The sequence below is a fragment of the Sturnus vulgaris genome, chromosome 4, assembly GCF_052056855.1.
Source record: "Sturnus vulgaris isolate bStuVul1 chromosome 4, bStuVul1.hap1, whole genome shotgun sequence".
NCBI classification, from domain to species: Eukaryota; Metazoa; Chordata; class Aves; order Passeriformes; family Sturnidae; genus Sturnus; species Sturnus vulgaris.
Window position 1 is genome coordinate 45430008 of NC_142246.1, and position 19038 is coordinate 45449045.

At 42.1% G+C, this 19038-nt stretch overlaps 1 protein-coding gene across 19 annotated transcripts in view; it reads right to left on the reverse strand.

The window, feature by feature from the left end:
- Positions 1–7421: 7421 nt before the first annotated feature.
- Positions 7422–19038, reverse strand: part of EPHA5 (EPH receptor A5) — a 200144-nt gene continuing 188527 nt past the window's right edge. For 12 of the 19 annotated variants that reach the window (XM_088163773.1, XM_088163775.1, XM_088163787.1 and 9 more), the window contains 2 exons: positions 18372–18527; positions 7422–10127 (listed from right to left, as the gene is read on the reverse strand). In XM_088163773.1, the coding sequence (XP_088019899.1) occupies positions 10022–10127; positions 18372–18527 (262 nt within the window). In that variant the 3' untranslated portion in view covers positions 7422–10021. Of the gene's footprint in view, positions 10128–12494; positions 15097–18367; positions 18528–19038 lie in introns of those variants that run through there. The other 7 variants (XM_088163786.1, XM_088163778.1, XM_088163776.1 and 4 more) reach the window with 4 other exon arrangements.

Here is a 19038-nt window from a genome sequence, read left to right on the forward strand (position 1 = left end):
CAGACAGCTGGGCTTTAGAAAAAGGGGGAAAGCAGAAAAAATTAGATCTTTATTCTGTACTTAGGCAAATTCATATGATGGGAATCATCTCCCATTCTCGCTGCAGTTCACTTTACTCTCTATAGACTCTGAATACATTCACTCATCAAGGCATATTGAGTAGCTGCTTATTAGCACAAGTTCAGTTCCCTTTCTGCATCCCTCAGACACACACACAAATACTAGTCCTCAGTGCAGCCCATCTGGAGTAATTCTGTAGCTTTCTCTTGTCTTGGGGAAGCACAAGATCATATTTCTGGAGCATTAAATTTGGTCTGATAAAGGCTTTTAAATTTTTTAGTTTCTATTACACATATATATTATATATTTAAAAAAATATTCTCACATATTTTTATAACCTTCTTTCATGCTGTCATGTCTCAAAGCTGGGAAATTTGCACTGCCCTGTGGTAAACCTTCTGGTGAATGTAAAAGGGCTCTGCTAAGATTCTAATGAAGGTAGTTCCAATCAAATCAAATCACAGCACTGAGGAAACAAAAAAAAAACATTCTGTCATTTGGCTCCTGATTTATCAGCTCCTACAAAGTATCTGCCTCATCAGTGGGATGTTTCCGTCGTGTAAAAAATAACCTGGAGCACAGCGACCTTTGTTTTCATCTCTCTTTTAGACAATAAAATCTGTCTTCCCCTTGAATAGGTGAATAATATTGAAAAAAGAGCTTACACTGAAACAGTGTAACAGTGCCATCTTCGGGGACCAGAGGCCCATACAATGCCATCATTGATGGAGGCATTTCACCTTGCTGCCTTTTCCCTTTTCTGTTCGTTTGGGTGGGGTGTTTTTGTGTTTTTTTTTTTTTTTTTTTTTTTTTTGTTTTGTTTTGTTTTGTTTTGTTTTGTTTTTTGTTTTGTTTTGGTTTTTTTTGTTTTGTTTGTTTGTTTGTTTTTTTTTAGTTTTTTTTTTTCTGTTGAATAGTACTGCTGCATAGAACGAGCTACAACCAGATACTTCCCTTCCCAAGCTGTACTCAGGTTTTCCAATTTTACAGGGATCATCGGGATACTTACCTGGCTTTTTAAAGTCTTATTTTTACACCCAAGCCTGCTTCCAGTGATCAGGCTTTATCTGTTTTGTTTCTCCCCCGCCCCTTTTCAGCAGTATTGGGATGTGACTGTCCTCAGACCGAAGCTTGTGAAACCCCGGGGTGCTTAAATCTCCTCTATCACAAAGACATAAATAACAGCACTTCGAAATAAGCTGAGTATATCAAGCGAAAGATCTGGCTTCAAGTGCCAAGAGGACTCACAGTATCCCTGGCTGGTACCTGGGGGTCTCAGCCCATCATTACAGGAATGCTTCTGTTCCTGATGAAGCTGATCTGTTTATCAGCTGCTTATCAGTTACAGTGATGAGGATCTCTGGAGCATGGATAATAAACTAGCACGAGGCAGGGCTCTTTTCTGCCCTTGTACCCTCTGCAGCCCAAGTCTGGATCTGAATGAGCTCTCTTGCCATAATTTATTAAGTTTCTGACCAGGGCTCTGGCTTTGCAGCTATTGCTGTCAGCCTTTTGTCTTTCTAATTATGCTAACAGCAGCACTTGAATGCTAATTGCCTTCCCGGATGAAGCAATCACACAAATTGGGGGTTCTAGGGAGGGATGGACAGTACTCGAGGGCTTTGATCCTGGCTGCAGGGGATGCAAATGCAGAGGCCAAGGATTCAGAGTCTCTTTGGCTGCTGCATAAAATGAGAGGCAATGAAGCACACCTTGCAGGGATGGGAGAGGGATGAAGCTTTTGCAGGACTGATTTCTGTGCCCTGAAGCAACTATTCATGTTGATTTGGGACACTGCACCTCTAGCACTCCCCTCCCGAGGGACAGCCCAATTTTTCCTCTGCCAGAGCCAACAATATTTCCCTACACAGGATATTTACAATTGTTTTATTTGTTCATTTTATTTGATTGTTTTCTCTGGGATATGTGAAGTTGTTGCTACAAAAAGATTTTGTCTGTACAAACCTGTTCTCTAAACCCTGGGTTTCAAAGGGATGAAAGGACCACTCATGCTTCCCTTTCCCCTCTCTGGGCCAAGGGAAGGGCTCACATGGGCATGTTCAAGACCTGAAGTCACTCAAACCCAGGTTTTAGCAGCTGCTGAGCAAGCCAGTCCATGTGTAGAGCTCAGTGTGCACTCAGCTGCTCACAAACTCTGACTGTGAAACCCTGGTTTTCCACTCCAAAATACTAAAATCCCCCAAAAGGGCCACTGCTTCCAAGTCAAATAAACATATTATTTTCCCACCTGGCCATCATGGATTGACCTTTAGGTCTGTGAGTGACTTTCAAGCCCAAAAGCAACGGCCACACCAGGATGAAAGCCATGCCTATGGCTCCCCTCCATCTAATTTCTCCTAATTTCTTGCCAAACACATGTTCCCAGCCATTTTATCCAGTCCATTCAATCTGTCCTTCCCTGCTTTGATGGCTGGTGACTGCCCAGTGAGATGGAACTTGGAGAATTTTAGCACTAGTGAGAACACACATCCCATCTGCAGCCACTACACTACATCCTGCAGCTAGGAACACTAATGAAGGCCAAATCCTTCCCAGTGTCACACCTTGATGATCTCTGTCTATCCCCCTGGCCTGGCTGAAAACAATTTTTTCAGCCCAGTCCAGTTTTACTCCTGGACTATTTGCTGCCATTCACCATTTATTAGCCATGCCCTGATTCTTGTCTTAATTAAGAGATTATCACCCAGTGCTTCTGCATGTGTGTGCACACATAGCCATGCATCTCTCTATATGTATCTCCATACATATATATATGCGTCCTTCTCCCTCCTCCTCCAATAACGGGGTCCAACCACGAATCTTATGCCATTTAAAAGATATTAGCAAGCCCTGAGGAAGTCCTGAGCTCCTACACATCTCATGGAAAGGGACCACAGGATGCCACTTTCACAGCATTTTGCCCACTGGATGGGAGACTGCTCCCTATATATTGTTTTTTAATTTCCATAAAGTTTCCCTACCTTCCTTTTTTTCTCCCAGTGAAATACTTTTATCTTGCATGCCCTTCTTCTCAGTGGCTCCACACACTGTGTTTCTTGAGGAGTAAGTAATTAAATTTTAGAGCCTGGAGTTTCATGTTTAAATGTCAAGCTTGAAACACAGACCTCAGAAAGAGAAATCTGTAGGATTTCTATTTTCTTGTAATAAATATGGTTTTTACTTGGAGCAAACCAAGAAAACAGCAGGAAGCGTATCTCACAGTTTTTCTGTTTTTTTTTTTTTTTTTTTTTTTTTTGGTTTTTTTTTTTTTTTGTTTTTGTTTTTTTTTTGTTTTTTTTTTTTTTTTGTTTGTTTTTGTTTTTGTTTTTGTTTTTGTTTTTGTTGTTTTTTTGTTGTTTGTTTTTTGGGTTTTTTTTTTTCAGCTTGGAAGATTTTTCTTTTGGTTTTGTAGTTAAAAAAAAAAGCTTTGAGAGAAATAAGTAATCTTGCACAAATGCATCCAGTGGCCATTTAAGGGGGAGCTTGAAGAGTTCTGGGGTCAAAGAAACCTGGTTAGAGCTTTTAATGGGTTATGAAAGCAGCACACCAGTGTAAGAAAGCACCTCCTTTTCTTACACTCAATTTGCTGAATAAAACTATAGCTGATGCTCTGAGTAACTGAGCTGATCCCAGCTAGAGGTGTGGAAATGAAGGCATAAGAATATCACCTACATGGGTGCTTCATTCTCCTACATGGCTGGCTCATAGGACTTTCTGGGAAGAAAATAATTAGCTATATGTTAATGGGTTCTCAAAGGTTACTGTTGGGGCCTGCAGCCACCAATATCCAGTGGCTCCCAAAGAAATTGCACCAGATGCTCCCACTGGCACTCATATTATAGAGACAATGGGTGTGTTCAGTAAGCATCACACACTTCACACCTGTTTCTCCAGGGCTTTTTGCCTCTGGAAACCCTATGCTGGCCACGGGTGGCTGGAAATGGGTGGCTCCCATTTCCTACCCAATCTCAGCCTGGGATTATTTTGATACCTGTCTTCATGTACATGACATCTACTCTCTATCAGCAGATACATTATTAAAATTGCACACCTGCTGAGGGAACTGCAATAGAGAACACCATGTTTTCAGCACTCACCCCTGCACAGAGTTTTCCAGTGGCATCCTCTTTTTCCAGTGTTACCTCACTCTGAGCTGTCTCTCTGAGCCCCAGTGTCATTCACTTTCTACACTGACCTGTTTGCTGGTGCAAGCAGCATCAAGTTGATGCTGGTCCTAGCATGTCAGTAAGTCCCACACCACATCCGAGGCATCGTGGATAAGGTGGTTTCTCTCCTGCCACCCACTCATTTTACCAAGCTGAATGAAGTGTGCCCTTCTCCCTTCCTCAAGATCCATGTCCCTTCGTGTCAGCAAAGATGAATTGTTCTGGGATGAGGTTGTGCTGTTTTGGCTGCTTCTTAATGTACCTGAGGGTGACTTTGAGCAGGCCCTGTTGACTTGAATAAATCCATCTCATTCTTTCATCTCTTCTTCTGCTTGCTGGTCACCCTTTTTTTTTTTTTTTGGTGGAAGTATCCAGTCACAGTTGCATGCTATTCATGCAGTTCAGCCCATGAAAAATACATGAAGAATCCTTCACTTTTTCTCCCCACAGCTTCATAAATCTTGCATTACTTTCTGCATGGCAGCTCAGCTTCATGGGGTGATGGGGAGCAGCCTCCCCGCTGCTCCTGCTCTGGGGCCACAGCATCCTCTGGAGATTCTGGTGAATTATAAGCTTGAACCATTCCAGGTTGGAAGAGGAGAGGAGAGATTCAGAGCCCCCTCAGTCTAATTTTTATATTATTGGTTAGGAAAGTAAGTCCTAGTTACTATTTAGCTGTCCTGCAATGTCTCCAGCACAGCCGTCATCTTGCTTTGCAGTTTGTTTCAGTTTTACTGAAAACAAGAGTGATGCAGAGAATATTTCCCTGAGCACAGCTTGTTGAGCATTCACAAAAACTGGTGCTTGTTACCTGAGATACTTTTTCAGGGACCAGACAGAGGTTGTACAGAAGAGCCACCCAAAAACCAAGTCAGGAATGTGCTTAAGGGCCCACTTTGAAGGTAAAGCACCTTACCTTTCTGTGCAGGTAAATTTACTAGCTGATGCCCACGAAGCACAAGTGCCTTTTCCACTCTGAGCCCAGGAAAATAACAGGCAGACACTGATTTGTGATTTGTTTAAGAGCTGATCCTAGGCCAATCTGAGCACAAAGGTTCATGGAAATTGCCTAATTCCTTAGTTCTCACTTAAGATGGAACATCGTGGAAGGAGTTTGCAGCCAGCTCTACTTTTTAATGCAAGTTTCCCCATGCTTGTATTTTCCCCTTAGCAGGCTCTCTGCCTCCAAGAATCTAATAAGGATGCTGTCTATATGGGCAAATTAACAGTTCTTCCCTCTGTCCTCAGAGCACCTCAGATTCCTTGCAGTGTCTGCCACCATCGTGATCCAGCAGCAGACAACCTCGACCTGAACAAGAAAACACTGACTGGGGACTAGCATATCAATCCAGAGAGATTTTACCCAAGCTGCTGACAACCTCAGTTTGCTAACCCAATTGATCTTGTGCTCCCTTTAATGTGTAAGGCAGCATACTCCTGCTGTTCCAGCCTATCATGCCTTTCCCTGCCACGGTGTAAGTGTACCACTAGCCATCATCTGCCACAGCTTCCTGTCATGTCAGGAGAAACAATACCTGTATCTCCACCTTTTCCCTTTGTCCTCTAGCAGTGGACAAGAAGATGGTGGCTGCCCACCACCACCTTCATTAAGACCTTTCTCAGGTCAGTCTTTTCCCCCTTGGCCCTTGGCCTTTCCCACCTATGGCTTTTCTCACCTCTCTTTAAGGCTGACCCATGCCCCTCTGCAGCATGTGGCTGCCCCCAGATCCATAGAGCAGGAGATGTGGTGGTAAGTACTCCGGCTGGTCTTGAGTTTGCTGGGGTCCCTTCCAAAAAAATTCAGAGAAAATCCTATCTTGGGAGGAAAAAAAATCACAGAAAAATTATATTTCTGAGGCATATATGGTGAGGGACTGATTTGGGGCTTGGTTGGTTTGGCAGGCCCTTTGCCCCAGAAACTGGACTGAAAAACCATACTTCCCCCCCAAAACAGAGAAAAGTGGGAACAGCCTGTAACAAGGCCAGATGCATTCACGTGGGTCTACATGTCTCATTCATCCCAAAGGCCTCTCTTTCCTTCAGGGACCACAAGAGTAGCACTAAATATGCTTTTAGGAGATAAAAAATGCAGAGAATTTATTTCCATTCCAAGGGGGAAATCCTGATGCTTTGTGGCAAGACAAGGGGTTAAGCATGTGTGATCCACAACTGGATGTTGCTGTTAGTCAAAGGCTTTTATTTTAATGAAAAAATAGAAAATTTTGTACCTTACACTACAAAAAAAAAACCCCTGTATGCAAACAAAATGTACAGAGAGCATCCAAAGAGGGGGAAAGGGGAGGAATAAATACAGCAATGCTACAGTCTCCTATGTGTTAATACCCTGATGCAAGGAACTGAGACAGAACTGTGGCAGTGCTGGATGCACCAGCTCTTGCTCTAAGGAATTACAATAAAAGATTGGCAGCTAAGTATTAATCTCAAGACTGCTTCTGATGTATTTTACATCTGCCTTAACATCTAATTTCAAGTCCACAGCAGCACAAGGAGTCACAATTTCTTGAGCACTGCGACTTTCTATATTATATTCAACACTGAATAGACAAAAAAAATTTACCTTCATTTTTTATACTTCTCCCTATTAACAAATAGGAGGAATAAAGAAAATTTTAAACTAATTTTCCCCTTTTATATCAGTCTTCCTTTTTAATGCTAAAGTAGTTTTTCCAAGTGGTAGCTACACAATGAAAGGGCGTCAGTCTACACAAGCCATTCTTGGGGACACTTCCTTCTCCCAAAATGAAAAACTGTATCAAAAAAAGCCTTTCCACCTTTTGGATCCTTTGAAATACCTCCATCTCAATTATCAGCAAAATGTACTGGAAAAACCAGAATCTGTTGGCTCAGCTGCAGCTGTAGCGAACTGGAAAAGCAAAGCACTTGGACCTACCATGGGCAGGAAACCTACCTACAGCCCGTTCCAGGAACATAACCAGCCAAATGTTGCTGTCATTTTGTTCTGCTGCACGCCAACACACATAATCACGCCCAACACACAAAGTTCTTGCAGTTCTTAGACAGGAGCTGAAAACCTCCTTTATCTCTGGAATTTGCTCCTGGATATAGAAGCTGTAACCTCTGGACCCTATACATTAAAAAAAGGTTTTGTTTTATTTTTAGCCCAAAGATAAAGTCTATTAATACAGAGATCTGTAGCAAGAATAGCACTTGAAATAAATAGAAAAGGTTATTTATTTATTTATTGGAGAAAGCAAGAAGAGGTGCCCTATTTACAAATGCAGTCTGGCTTAAAAACAGTTTTGTTTTCCACTGGTTCATCATTTTGAAGGTAACTCCAGCATCTGGTAGTATCCCAGCAATACGAATGATGAAAAGGGGATTTTGCTTTTAAGAGCCCATGAAAAAAAAGACCAAATTCAGCTCCTCCCCCAGAGTCAACAGGAAAGGAATGAGTGGAGATGATGGGCAGAAAGTGCTACATATTTGCTAATAGCATCTCAGTGCCACCAATGGATGCAGGCAAACAAATGATTCCTCCTGATGAAATGAGTTGTTTCTGTCTTCCTACATGTATTTTCCCAAGTGTTGCAGACAGGGAGGCACAAATAATCTCAAGACTCTTCTGCTGACAGCTCTAATAATCTTATTTATTATTTGACAAATCTCTTTTCTGTGCTGAAATTGTTATGTCTTGATACCCTCTTCCTCTTTTCTGGTCCAGTGGCTGCCAGAATGAAACAATAGGATGAGAAACGACGCTATCAAGATTTGTTAGGCCTTGCTGTGGCTTCTTTCCCTCCTATTTCTCCTGATCCTGAGGAACTCAGCAGCCGCTTACAGAGGCAGAGGGGGCCATTTCAGAACAGGCAAATAAAACATTCAGCCTCTTCTAGATGCTTCGCTTCTTAAAAAAAAAGCCATTCTGTGTATCAAATCTCACCCAAAGGCTGGGAGAAATGAAAGAAAGACTTTTAAACAGCTTCAGGTGCCTTGCAACACCTGTTTCTGCAAGACATGGACACAGGCCTCCTTTTGGCAGTTTGAGCTCTTTGGGCTTGGCTCTGCAGCACTGGGATAAAGGAAGCTATAGCAACTCCATATATTGATGTTATTGCTAAGGAAGGATGCCACAAGATGCTACCCAAACTCCAAGGATGCAATACATTTACAGAAACAAGAAACCCTTGCAATCCACTGAGTTGATTTAAAATCCTTATCAAAGTCTTCACAAAATAAAAGCCCAAACTATGTATACCAAATTAACTGTGCTGTTTAATCTATCTACAATAAAAAGTGGAGGAAAACCCCAAAATATTTCTTGGTGTGATTCCCAGGGGATTGGGTTGCCCTCAGGCCCCTCTAAAAATACCAGTCATGGGCTTTAATGGATGCACTGAACTCTAGCTACAACAAAGTCCTGATCTGAGGTGTGCTAGCCCCAAACAAATGGCATTTCCTTGCCCTCAGGATGCCATCGCTGTGACCACGTTGGGCTACTCTGCTCTTCCCTCCCCTCTGTGCTCTGTCACAAAGTGGACAGGTCCACAGCAAACCTAGAATGCCAAGAGACAGCTTGGGACAGTACTGTTCTAAAAATAATCCCACTCCCACCACTATGGGAGAAATACTACAAAATCTCCACACTGGATGGCCACAGGCTCATTTCTACACTGTGCCTCAGGACTTAAGCCACATCAGAAAAGGAACAACAAAATTCCTTCCATCCAGCTAAAACCACCTCGTGCTTTCTCTCCTGGAACAGAGGAGATGGCTGCACTCGCAACAGCTACTGGGCTAAAGCATCTATGGAAAGGCAATCTTATGCTGTCTTTGGCCACACAGAAAAACTGATGCCACGTTGTTACTGGAGGCTATCAAGAACCAGATATTTTACTTCTCTTCTTCTGGATGTTCTCAACCCATAATCAAAACTCCTGAAGCCTCTATGTGTTGCTCAAACCAAACTGCAGCAAAAATACAAAGAAGCACAGGGGTAACATGAAAGTGAGACTGATAAAAGAGGGAGGAAAGATGGAACAAACCAAAGAAAGAGCCCCAATCTTGTACCTGATGCGTAACAAACTGTACAGTATATACATCTTCATCATCTATTATCCTCCCCAAAGAGCAAATAAAAAGAACTTGGTAACACAGAAGGAGGAAAACAAAATATACACCCTATATTGTATTTGCCATGGAGCAAGCGACATATTTATAGGCTAGTCTCTATAACTTAATGCTGTGTAACAGCATTTTTTTTCTTTTAATTTACAAAACAAAATATTTATCGAGAAATCATCTAATCATATTGCTCTTCAATACACTTCTGTAGACAAGTAAGACTCAAAGTTAACTTCAGCAAACTGCAGCTATTGAGAGTCCATGAATGGCCACAAAAATCCTCAATTCAAGTCAGTCCTTGGAAGCATTACCACGTGCTGCTGTAGTTCAGTATATAAAGGTGCTATAGATATATGTACCTCCCATGTACAGACAACATGTGGTGGAAGGCTTGTCATCACTTCTGAAGCTTAAGAGACTGGTTAACCTCATGTACATCAGATTCATTTCCATGTTCCATGCATCTTACATTGACTTCATGAAAATGAGGACACAAATAGGAAGAAGAGCAAAACTTTAGTCAAACACTGCTTTAGAAATGCTGCAGCAGAGGCCAATGTCCTCCAGTTATAGAAACCACTGAATTTCCCTTTTTATCTTTTCTTGGTTGTTTTTTTAGTCAAAATAAATCTCAGGGCTAGAGTACAAAGTGCAGGACCGACCCACTTGAGGAAACAACTTTAAAAACTGTGTTACAACGGCACCATCCCATTCACCAACGGGACCTTCATGTCTTGAAGGCTGTTCATTATCTTCTTCTGGTGACCAACAAGTGTCACGCCCAGACGTCTCAAATCCCTGTGGGAGAAAACAGACGTTGGTTCCATGGACCTCTTAGGCACACGTCACCATGCATACCACGCACTGCATGCACTGCTGCTGCTGCCAGTGCCTACCTGTTATCACTGGCAGCTCTCAGAGCCAAATTGGCACATTTTATTTTCCCCATTTGTGAATTTTTTTTTTTTTTTTTTTTTTTTTTTTTTAAATGGCTGACAGTATCTCAGAGAAGTGATGTGATTTGAATGAGATCACCTTGCTGGCCAAGGAGAAAGGCCAGACAGCAAACTGTTAGCATCATCTCTGGCCAAGGATTCTGCTAGGTGTGTAAAGTCCTATTTCCAAGAGAAAAGCCATGTAAGAAAGCCCATGCTGCTGTTTCCTCTTCTCATGGGAGAGGCTGGTATTTGATCTTGGATATGAGCAGTGAGGAGTGAGGTCAACTGTGGACACACACATTTAAAGAGCTAGGAAATTGCAGCTTGGCAATTCCTCTCAGGCCTGGATTTCTTCTGTCTCTCAGGTCCATTCCCAGGCTGACAAGCTGACTACAGCTTCAGTCAAGGGAGGTAGTCTCCCAGAGTGATAACTTGGTGAAAAACAGAAGGGAATTCATAATAAAGATTAACACCTGGTGTCTTTCCCATGGGACATCCGGACATGCTGTCCCAGGGGATGTTTGTCCCAATCGTCCAGTGAACTACTGTCCTGTCCTAGCTGCACGTAACACACTTTAAATACGGGATGTCCGTACAATAAGGTTGGCCTTTTTTCCCCAAAAGAGGTCTGTGTGTGTTGCTGTCCTTTCTCTCTCTTTGCAGTGCAGTAACCATAGTCAACCTGCGCTTTCTTCCTCTTCAGATGAGGGAAAGCCAAATAAACACAAATGGCAAAAGCCTTGAGCATGGCCACCATCCCAATGACTCCTTAAAGTCAACAAGAATTACGAAACAGCTCCCCTTTGGGTCTTTGCAAATCTTCCCATAAACCCACATTTGGTTTTGCTTTGGGGAGGTGAGTTCTAGAAGCCAAGGGCATTTGTGTTGATTCTGCCTACTGGGCTACCATTACAGGAAAGCTGTAAAATAAGACAGTTAATGTAAAAGACAGGATCAGGAGGAAACATTGTCATCAACTCCATCCTCCAAAATTCAGGTGTATAGATGAAAGTAATCACTTTCATGTGATTCATGTGAATGGCATAAAAGAGGTACATGAATAGCACCAGGGTACAATTTATCCCATCCAAAGACAGGAGTGGGACAAATCATCTCCTGGAGATATCACAGCAGGATGTTGGGTTATCAGATTCAATGACACCTCTAAAGCCAGGTAACGCCATCAGTTATGGTAGAGTGTAATTGTAGAGATTTCTTATTGGGTAGAAAAGTGTTAACAAAGAAATTGTAGGAATAAAAGCTCAGCAGAAATATCAAGACAGTTACATATATGTTTCCAGCACAAGATACAGAATCTGTTAGAGAAGCAGGTTGAATATAAGAGATGTGCTGTTTTGTCTGAAGACTTCCACTATGAAAGTATCAGTCCCTCACTTTCTACCTCCAGACTGGAATGAATTAAGGAAGTTTCTGCATTGTGCCCTACGGTCCTGCTGATACACTTGTGAATCCCCAAGCTGCAGACACCCTGTGTGCAAGTCTTTTAGGAGAAAGTTCTCCAGCAAAAGGCACTGAGATGTGACAGCTTCCTTTTGGAAACCATGCTGCCACATTCATGCAAAGACTGGGAATCCCCAGCAACACCTGGGAGCCCAACCATCACCTGAGACATAATTGCAATCCTGGCCTACAGTTCACAATAGGGCTGTGTGCTGGACTGCGGGTGAACAGGTGCAAGGAACACCAAAACATTTTCACATGAGCTACCCATGTGTGTCTCTCTCAGCAGCTTCACATTCTGCATAGAAACTCCTGTGCAAGTACAGCCAACCATCCATGTCCACAAATTGCAGGTGAACGCTGCTTTGAATAAAAAGCAGTCTTGAGTGAAGGCTAATACATTAACACATAAACTAGTTGAAGCCAAAAGCTATATTTGTACTTCTCCAAGGACTGTCATGTTTTCTGCCTTTTGATTTGGAAAATATCAAATTTTTTACTTTGGGCTAAACACATAATTTCATTAATGTACCCTTTTTCAGCAATGCTTCTTGATGATGCAAAGGGAAATCATAACATAGGGGGCACAGAGCAAAGGAGGTCAATGAGACACATCAGCAGTGCTCCTTGCCTGGCAGAGAAAAGGCTGCAGCACCTGAAAAAGGTGTCTACCTTCTCAGGGGGACATGCTTTCATTTCTGCCTCCACTGAATTGTGAAACTAGTTCATCAAGCCATCTTAATAATGAAGGAAAATGAAATAATGCTATTGTTACATGCAATTTATTTTATGTACACAGCACAGTTGGGAGTTCACACCAGAGATTAAAAAAACCACCAAAACCAAAAAACAAACCAAACCCCAAAACCAACACAGTATAGGACCTGATTTTTAAAAGAGACAACATCCATCCTCCCCCTGCTGAGTCCTGCTCTGCTGGCACATTTTGAAAAATCAGCCTTTTTTTTTCCAGGTATCTAAAGTGCAAGCTGAGCTCTTTTGAAAATCCAGTACCATATATTTCATAGATGTATAATTTCACGTTATGCCGGAAGAAAACAGCCGGAAACTCAGAGAAAAGGATGCATATCTTGCCCTTTCACACACAGCCTCATCAGTCCAATAAATCTCAGACCCAGTTCACTATATAGCCTTTTTGTCCCCCATATAGTATCCCCTTAACTCAATATCCTTGAGGACTGTCTCATTGATTTACAAGGGAGAAAGAAGGAAAAAGAATTTCTGGTTTCAATACATTAACTTCTCTCCAGAGGATCCAGTCAGTATTTTTTTTTCTTTATATTAAATCCTCTCAAATGTGAAGCCACCAGCCAAAAGCATGGGGGACTCCTCAGAGAGAGGAAAAACACTACTGTGGGGTCTTTCACCTCAGCAATGATGAACCAGAAGACACAGCTCCTCTACCAGATGCTCACCAAGTATAAAAATCAGCAGCTTTATTCAAAAGCCACCTTGCACATAGCAGACAACAACAAAACTTTCTAAAAACTGCTTAGAGAATGTAGGAGCTTTAATTCTGATGTTTCAAGAATGACTTACAGCACATTGCATGTTCCCATGCATCCAGTGCTGAAGGACTTAAAGCAGTGTAAGGTAGAAGACAATTTTGAACAGAATTTGGTGCACAAACCAGCTCCTTTGGAGACAGGAAAACCCCAACAACTCTTGTGCCAAAGGACTGCAAAAACAACTGCCTTTAAGCTCCAGTCCAAAGCTGCCTGGCTTATTTTACTGCGGCCAAGTGGACATTTCACTGTGCTCAGCTCTGCAGAGGAGATGTGTGCAGACATCCACTGGGGCTTTACAATAAAAATGTGCATTCCCTGCAGGAAAAAGCACAACTGAGACCCACAGGCAAACAACACCTGCAATCAGGATCCACTTCCTTGCCATCGAAGTCACCTGACCCCTGGTGTTTTGTGTGTGACTCTGCAGTGGAGATTTATGCACCCATGTGCTGGGTGGTCTCCCTGCTTCAAAATACTTGGCCTTCCCAGCCATGAGACAACTTTTATTCTTATTTAGGGAGGAAGTTTATCTTTTCACTTCTTTCATTCACGCAGGGCTGGAAATGAAAGCAGGCAGGGAATTTGAATCAGTTGTCAACAAGGTATTAAAAGGCTTACCTAACTTGACCAAAAAGCCAAGGAAATAAAGGGGAAAATTGGTGTCAGTTCATCCCAAGCAGCCTGTAAACAGCTGCATGTATGCTGCTCTCTTACCACTGCCTTGCATGGAAGCCCAGCTGCAACACACCAGTGACAACACAGTATCCCCTTCCCTGAAATAGCCTCCATTTGCAGGGGTTGAATTCACAGTCTCCATGTTATAGGAAATAGATTTAAAACATTTTATTTACAAATATAACTACTTATACACCATGGACCAGTTTGCCAAACGCAGTGTAGACTAGGACTGGATTGCCACATGCCACAGCCCCCTCACCAGCTGGTTTAGTCATACAGGCGAAAGGGCCACAGTCCTGAAAGATCTCTGTGGTCAGCAGCTGTCAGCCTACCACAGGTATTTTGTATTTCATCTCCCATCCAGGGCAGATCTCACCACTGTTCTGCATGTGGTGCAACTACAGTTGCTCATGCAGACAGGGAATTCTCACGGAGTTAGTTGGTTGTCAGCCTGAATGTGGGTAAACAAGAAGAACCTCAAAGACCTTCAGACGATGCTAAAGAGAGAGGAATCTGCTTGCTAGGGACATTTGCATGAAATGAGGACTTAAAAATTTTGTTTTAAGAGTTCATCTGCTCTTACTCATAATTCCCATTCTACTTGATTACAAGATGAGAATTTGTTCAGAAGCAGATACAGCATAACAATCCCAGGACAGAGATTTCAGGTTAAGCATAAGCATCTAGAGCAGGTGAACTCTTAAATGTTCTTCATCCAGTATAACTTTTAATAAATAATTTATTTTATTTTAGAAGAAAAATATATACAATGCAAAGGAACACAACACATATTATTACAAATATTCAGAGCTCTTCATCTAATAACAAACAACAGGGTGTCCTGAGATTCAGTGAGTACAGATCTTTCAAAAGGTGAAAATATGTAGTCCACGTGGTTAGTAATTGGTCCAGTTAAGGGTCAGACTGAAACTCATGCCATGGATCTACCTATTCTTGAATATTGTCCTGGTAAAGTTATTCTTGCAGTGGATTGAAAGAGCTCCAGACACACTCAAAGTCACTAGGTGGTCCACAAGTTTAAAGAGCAGGTCTGGTCCACTGGAAAGGTTCCTTTCAAGTCTGATATCCAGTTGGAAAGAGAGGGTGGAGGGTGAGGCTCCACTTTTCACAAGATGATTCATCCCTTTGCAAGAATTAGAGCTAAATGTAGAAATCATTCTTTGTTTGAAAACATACATTTTCAGGTCTTTGCTTAAGTAGGCAGAGCTTAGGACTTGGGGTGATATTCATCGATCTTAAGATTTTTAATCTTTTGCTTTCAGAAATTTGTCACTAATACTACTCTTTTCTGGAATAAATGCATCAAGCCTTCAGTTTGAAAGAACTAGAATAGTAATCAGGATTTTGCTTTTCATGCCAGGGGAGAGAGGTATTAAAAAAAAAAAAGCTGAACATTAACTACCTCAACCAGATCCTATAAAGAAGTCACAAGCTGGGCACCCATAATTACCAGTCCTGTCAGTGTTATAGCCAGCTCCTCCTACAGCACTTGTAGTTTTTTTCAGCAGATTTTAGAAATTCTTGATAGTTATCATATGTTTTTTTCCTGCTTTTTCTGGCAGCAGTTATCTACCTAATTTCTACATCTGTCTCCTGTACGGTTTGAATTTGGTGAGCACCATTTTGGGTGGTATTTGAAGGCAATCTCTTAAATTGTAAAGACTGTTTAACTGATGTCATTTGGGGAAAGCAAGCTACTTTCAGATGTTCAGATCATCTTTTCACCTGATCCCCCCAAGTCCCAGCTCTGGAATATACAGAACAGTTGCCTCTATTAAAAATGACAAGGAACATTAAATCTGAATTCTCCTTTGTAGAGTACAAAATGTTTTGTTGCTTCCTTTTACAGGGATTAAAAAAATTAAAACCTCCAGAAAACCAACCCCTTTCAGTATATCAACCTTTAAATAACTTTGCATGTTCTGGTGTTTATTTTCTGGAGAACCCATGAGAGTCTCAGCTGAGCCCACCAGGAGTCATTTTTCTCCCTTACTTTATTTTTTAAGGGTAATCTGCCAGTTTACATCAGCCTGAGTTCGGGACTTCAGTAAATGACACTTTTCCTCTTAAGCTGCTATGATGGTTTCTCTTTTTTCAATGAAAATGTCTCCTTCAAGTTAGAAAAAAAAACAAACCCAAAAGCTCCCCCAGGCTGCCAAGTATCAGCTCCTTTGCACTGCTCTGCTGTTCTAAAAGCTCAGAAGAAAGCTGAAGCTGAGCAGCTCAGACTGGGACCAGTAGGATAACATTTGTGCTATAGAGGACATCCTAGGACCTGGTGAGGGGCCTTCAAGGAGGTTTGCAGCTGGTGAGAGTCAGAGCATCTTTGGCAGCTATAATCTTATTTAAAGACTTTCAAACCAACTTGCCTTTCTGGCTAGAACTGTGCAGGTAATAGGTTTCTGGGTTCATTGACATCTGGTTAATTTTAAAGCTCTTTTTGCATCACCTGGAAATATTTTTGGGAACATTTTTGAAATTTCTGGAATACCAAAGAGTAAACATAGGGAAATAGTTACATTTTAAAGTCAAATTGAGGATCTTATTTCATAATTGGAAATGTTGCACTTTAGGAATTTGGAGGTTAGAAATCCTTTTGTCAGCAGCATGGGATGCTAAGATGGTGTAGGAGGGATAGTAAGATTGTTTAGAGTTACACAAGTAAGTAAACTTCTAATTTGCAGTTGAAAACACCCACTAAGTTGGGTTTCAAGTCGACATATTCTGTGACCCAAACAAAACCATTTTACTTCTGAGCATTTCGTGTAGAGCTCTTGAAACTTCAGAAAATTCCAAAGCTAAAAGCCTGATTTTCTTCTTTGATATGACTAATTAAGCCACACAGCAATAAATCTGTGATGGATTTTAGACAACTGGCATTTTCTACCAGAAGTTGCTTTGGTTATCAGATTGGGGTGGTACTGTGGAGGGGAATGCTCCAATGTTTCAGTTTTCTCATAAATTACTGCTTCATCCTATCCCCTTTCTTCCCACTCAGCCTCTGGCTAGCTATTTCTGCTATGTGGACTATGACCAGTCTGGGATGGATGCCTTCCTTCTTCCTTGGTCAATGTTTGTAGATTATCAGTCTAAAGTGTGGAGTCCTCAAAAGCCCAAGTAACATGACACATATTTCCAGGACAAGGCTGGGAAACAACATGTAGGGGTCTCAGGAGCTCAGAAGACGATCCAGGTAAGAATCCATGCACCCTGATTTCCCAGACAGTTGCTGGAGAGGACTTCATCCCTAGATCAGGGTTTTCATGTGAATGGCTGAAAAAAGACGGGATGAGTCCAGGTGTAAGGGGCAAATATTGATGATGTGAGTGGAGAGAATAAAATCAAAGTGAGAGCACATATGCTCCTCCACTCCCTCCATGTATGTAATGGAAATCTGAACTCCTTGGAGATGTCACCGACCTGAATCACACTCCTGTGCTGTACAGTGAGTTCCACAGCAAGCACTGTAGCAGACAGGAGGAAATGCTGCAGTTCTGTGGGATGGGGGGATTTTTCTTGGTTTATTCTTAATCCTCAGAAGCAATTCTGTATGTGCAGTGACAATCTGCATGTGGTCAGAGGAGACACAACTTCCTCCAAAGCAGCGTACAATTTTTCCCATTTTGCCTTAATGCCTACAGTTAACTAAGCTTGAATTAACCCAGCTAGAAAGGCAGGCTTTGAGTTTGAGACAGCACAGGCAGCAGCAGGAAAGTACTGACATAATTATACAAGCAAGGCAGGCAATCAAAGGTGGAGCTCAGCAAATTAGCAGCCCTGAGACATTTACCAAGTTATTTGAAGGCTGTTGCCTCAACTGCAGTCACACTGGTACAAAAACCATGGGCACATTCAGAAGAATGGATCTCATTCAGGAAGCCTGTCCTCTAGAGCTGTGGGTTGCTGATGCTCTTGCATTGGCATCAGCTCTTATCTCTTTCTGTAAATGCTGAATACCATTTCCACACCTTACTGGGCTTCACTGTTCACTTGGTTATATCCAGATCAGCCGTGAAACCAGCTCATCTGCTGTGAAGCCAGGATGTCTCAGCAGGGACTCTAGCATCTATACATTTACTAGTAAGGTAGAGGGTGGGTTTATTTTCCTGGTAACTCCAAATAATCAACTGCTATTGTGTCAAGAGAATGGCCTAGCAATTACAGAAACTCATGCATTAATTTCTGTGACTAAAGGAGACAAAGTACTGGCTGTCAATGTAGTGATTGTACATTTTAATCTTGCCTGAATTTATCAATAGAGATGCTATAAGGGAAACTGCTGACTGCAAACACAGGATGATGTTTTCCCTTTCTGCAAACTCATCCTTGCATATTTTTGAATGCTTTGTCTTTCTCCTCTCTCCTCCCTTTGCAATTCCATGAAATGAGGTGAAAATGATCTGGACACTACTCACTCTAGGGTCACCTGAGCCACTGCATCCATTGAACTGTATCCATTCTCCATGAAGATTTCTGTGTATCGGCCCATTTTGATGGCTTCCAGCCACTCACTCACGGACCTGTAGGCACCGCTCCCGACTGGACTGTGCTCTACCAACAGATTTGATGCTCTAAAGACAAGCAAAAACAAAGAAGCAAACATAATTAGTATTGAGCTATACACAACATGACTCAAGTTGCTTGCATTTTTTTTTGGTAAAGATGATTCTTTCTTTCAGTGATTGCTGCAGCTTAAATCCTCCTATCAGGCTTGATATGCAATGTATGAAACACAGCACTTCACCTGCAATTTCACCCATTCTTGAATTAGGTCCTGCCATTTCTGATCTGCACCACAAGCAGAAAGAGGAGGAGAGGAGTGGCATCCATCCCAGTTACCTCTTTGTCATATGTAGGCGCCCCCAGTCACTCCTACTTCAAAATCTTCCCTTTGATGACTCCTGCTTTCCTCTCTTCCTCCACTTTTAAAGCTCATAATTAACTTAAGACAGCGCAGAGCCTGGAAGCTGAAACCCAAATTACATTTCCCAGCAGCAGCCATCAATGGCAGGCAGCTGTAAACAGTCCAGGGAGCATTAACAGTCCAGGGGCTGCTCCTGCAAAGTCACGGGGTGGGGGGAA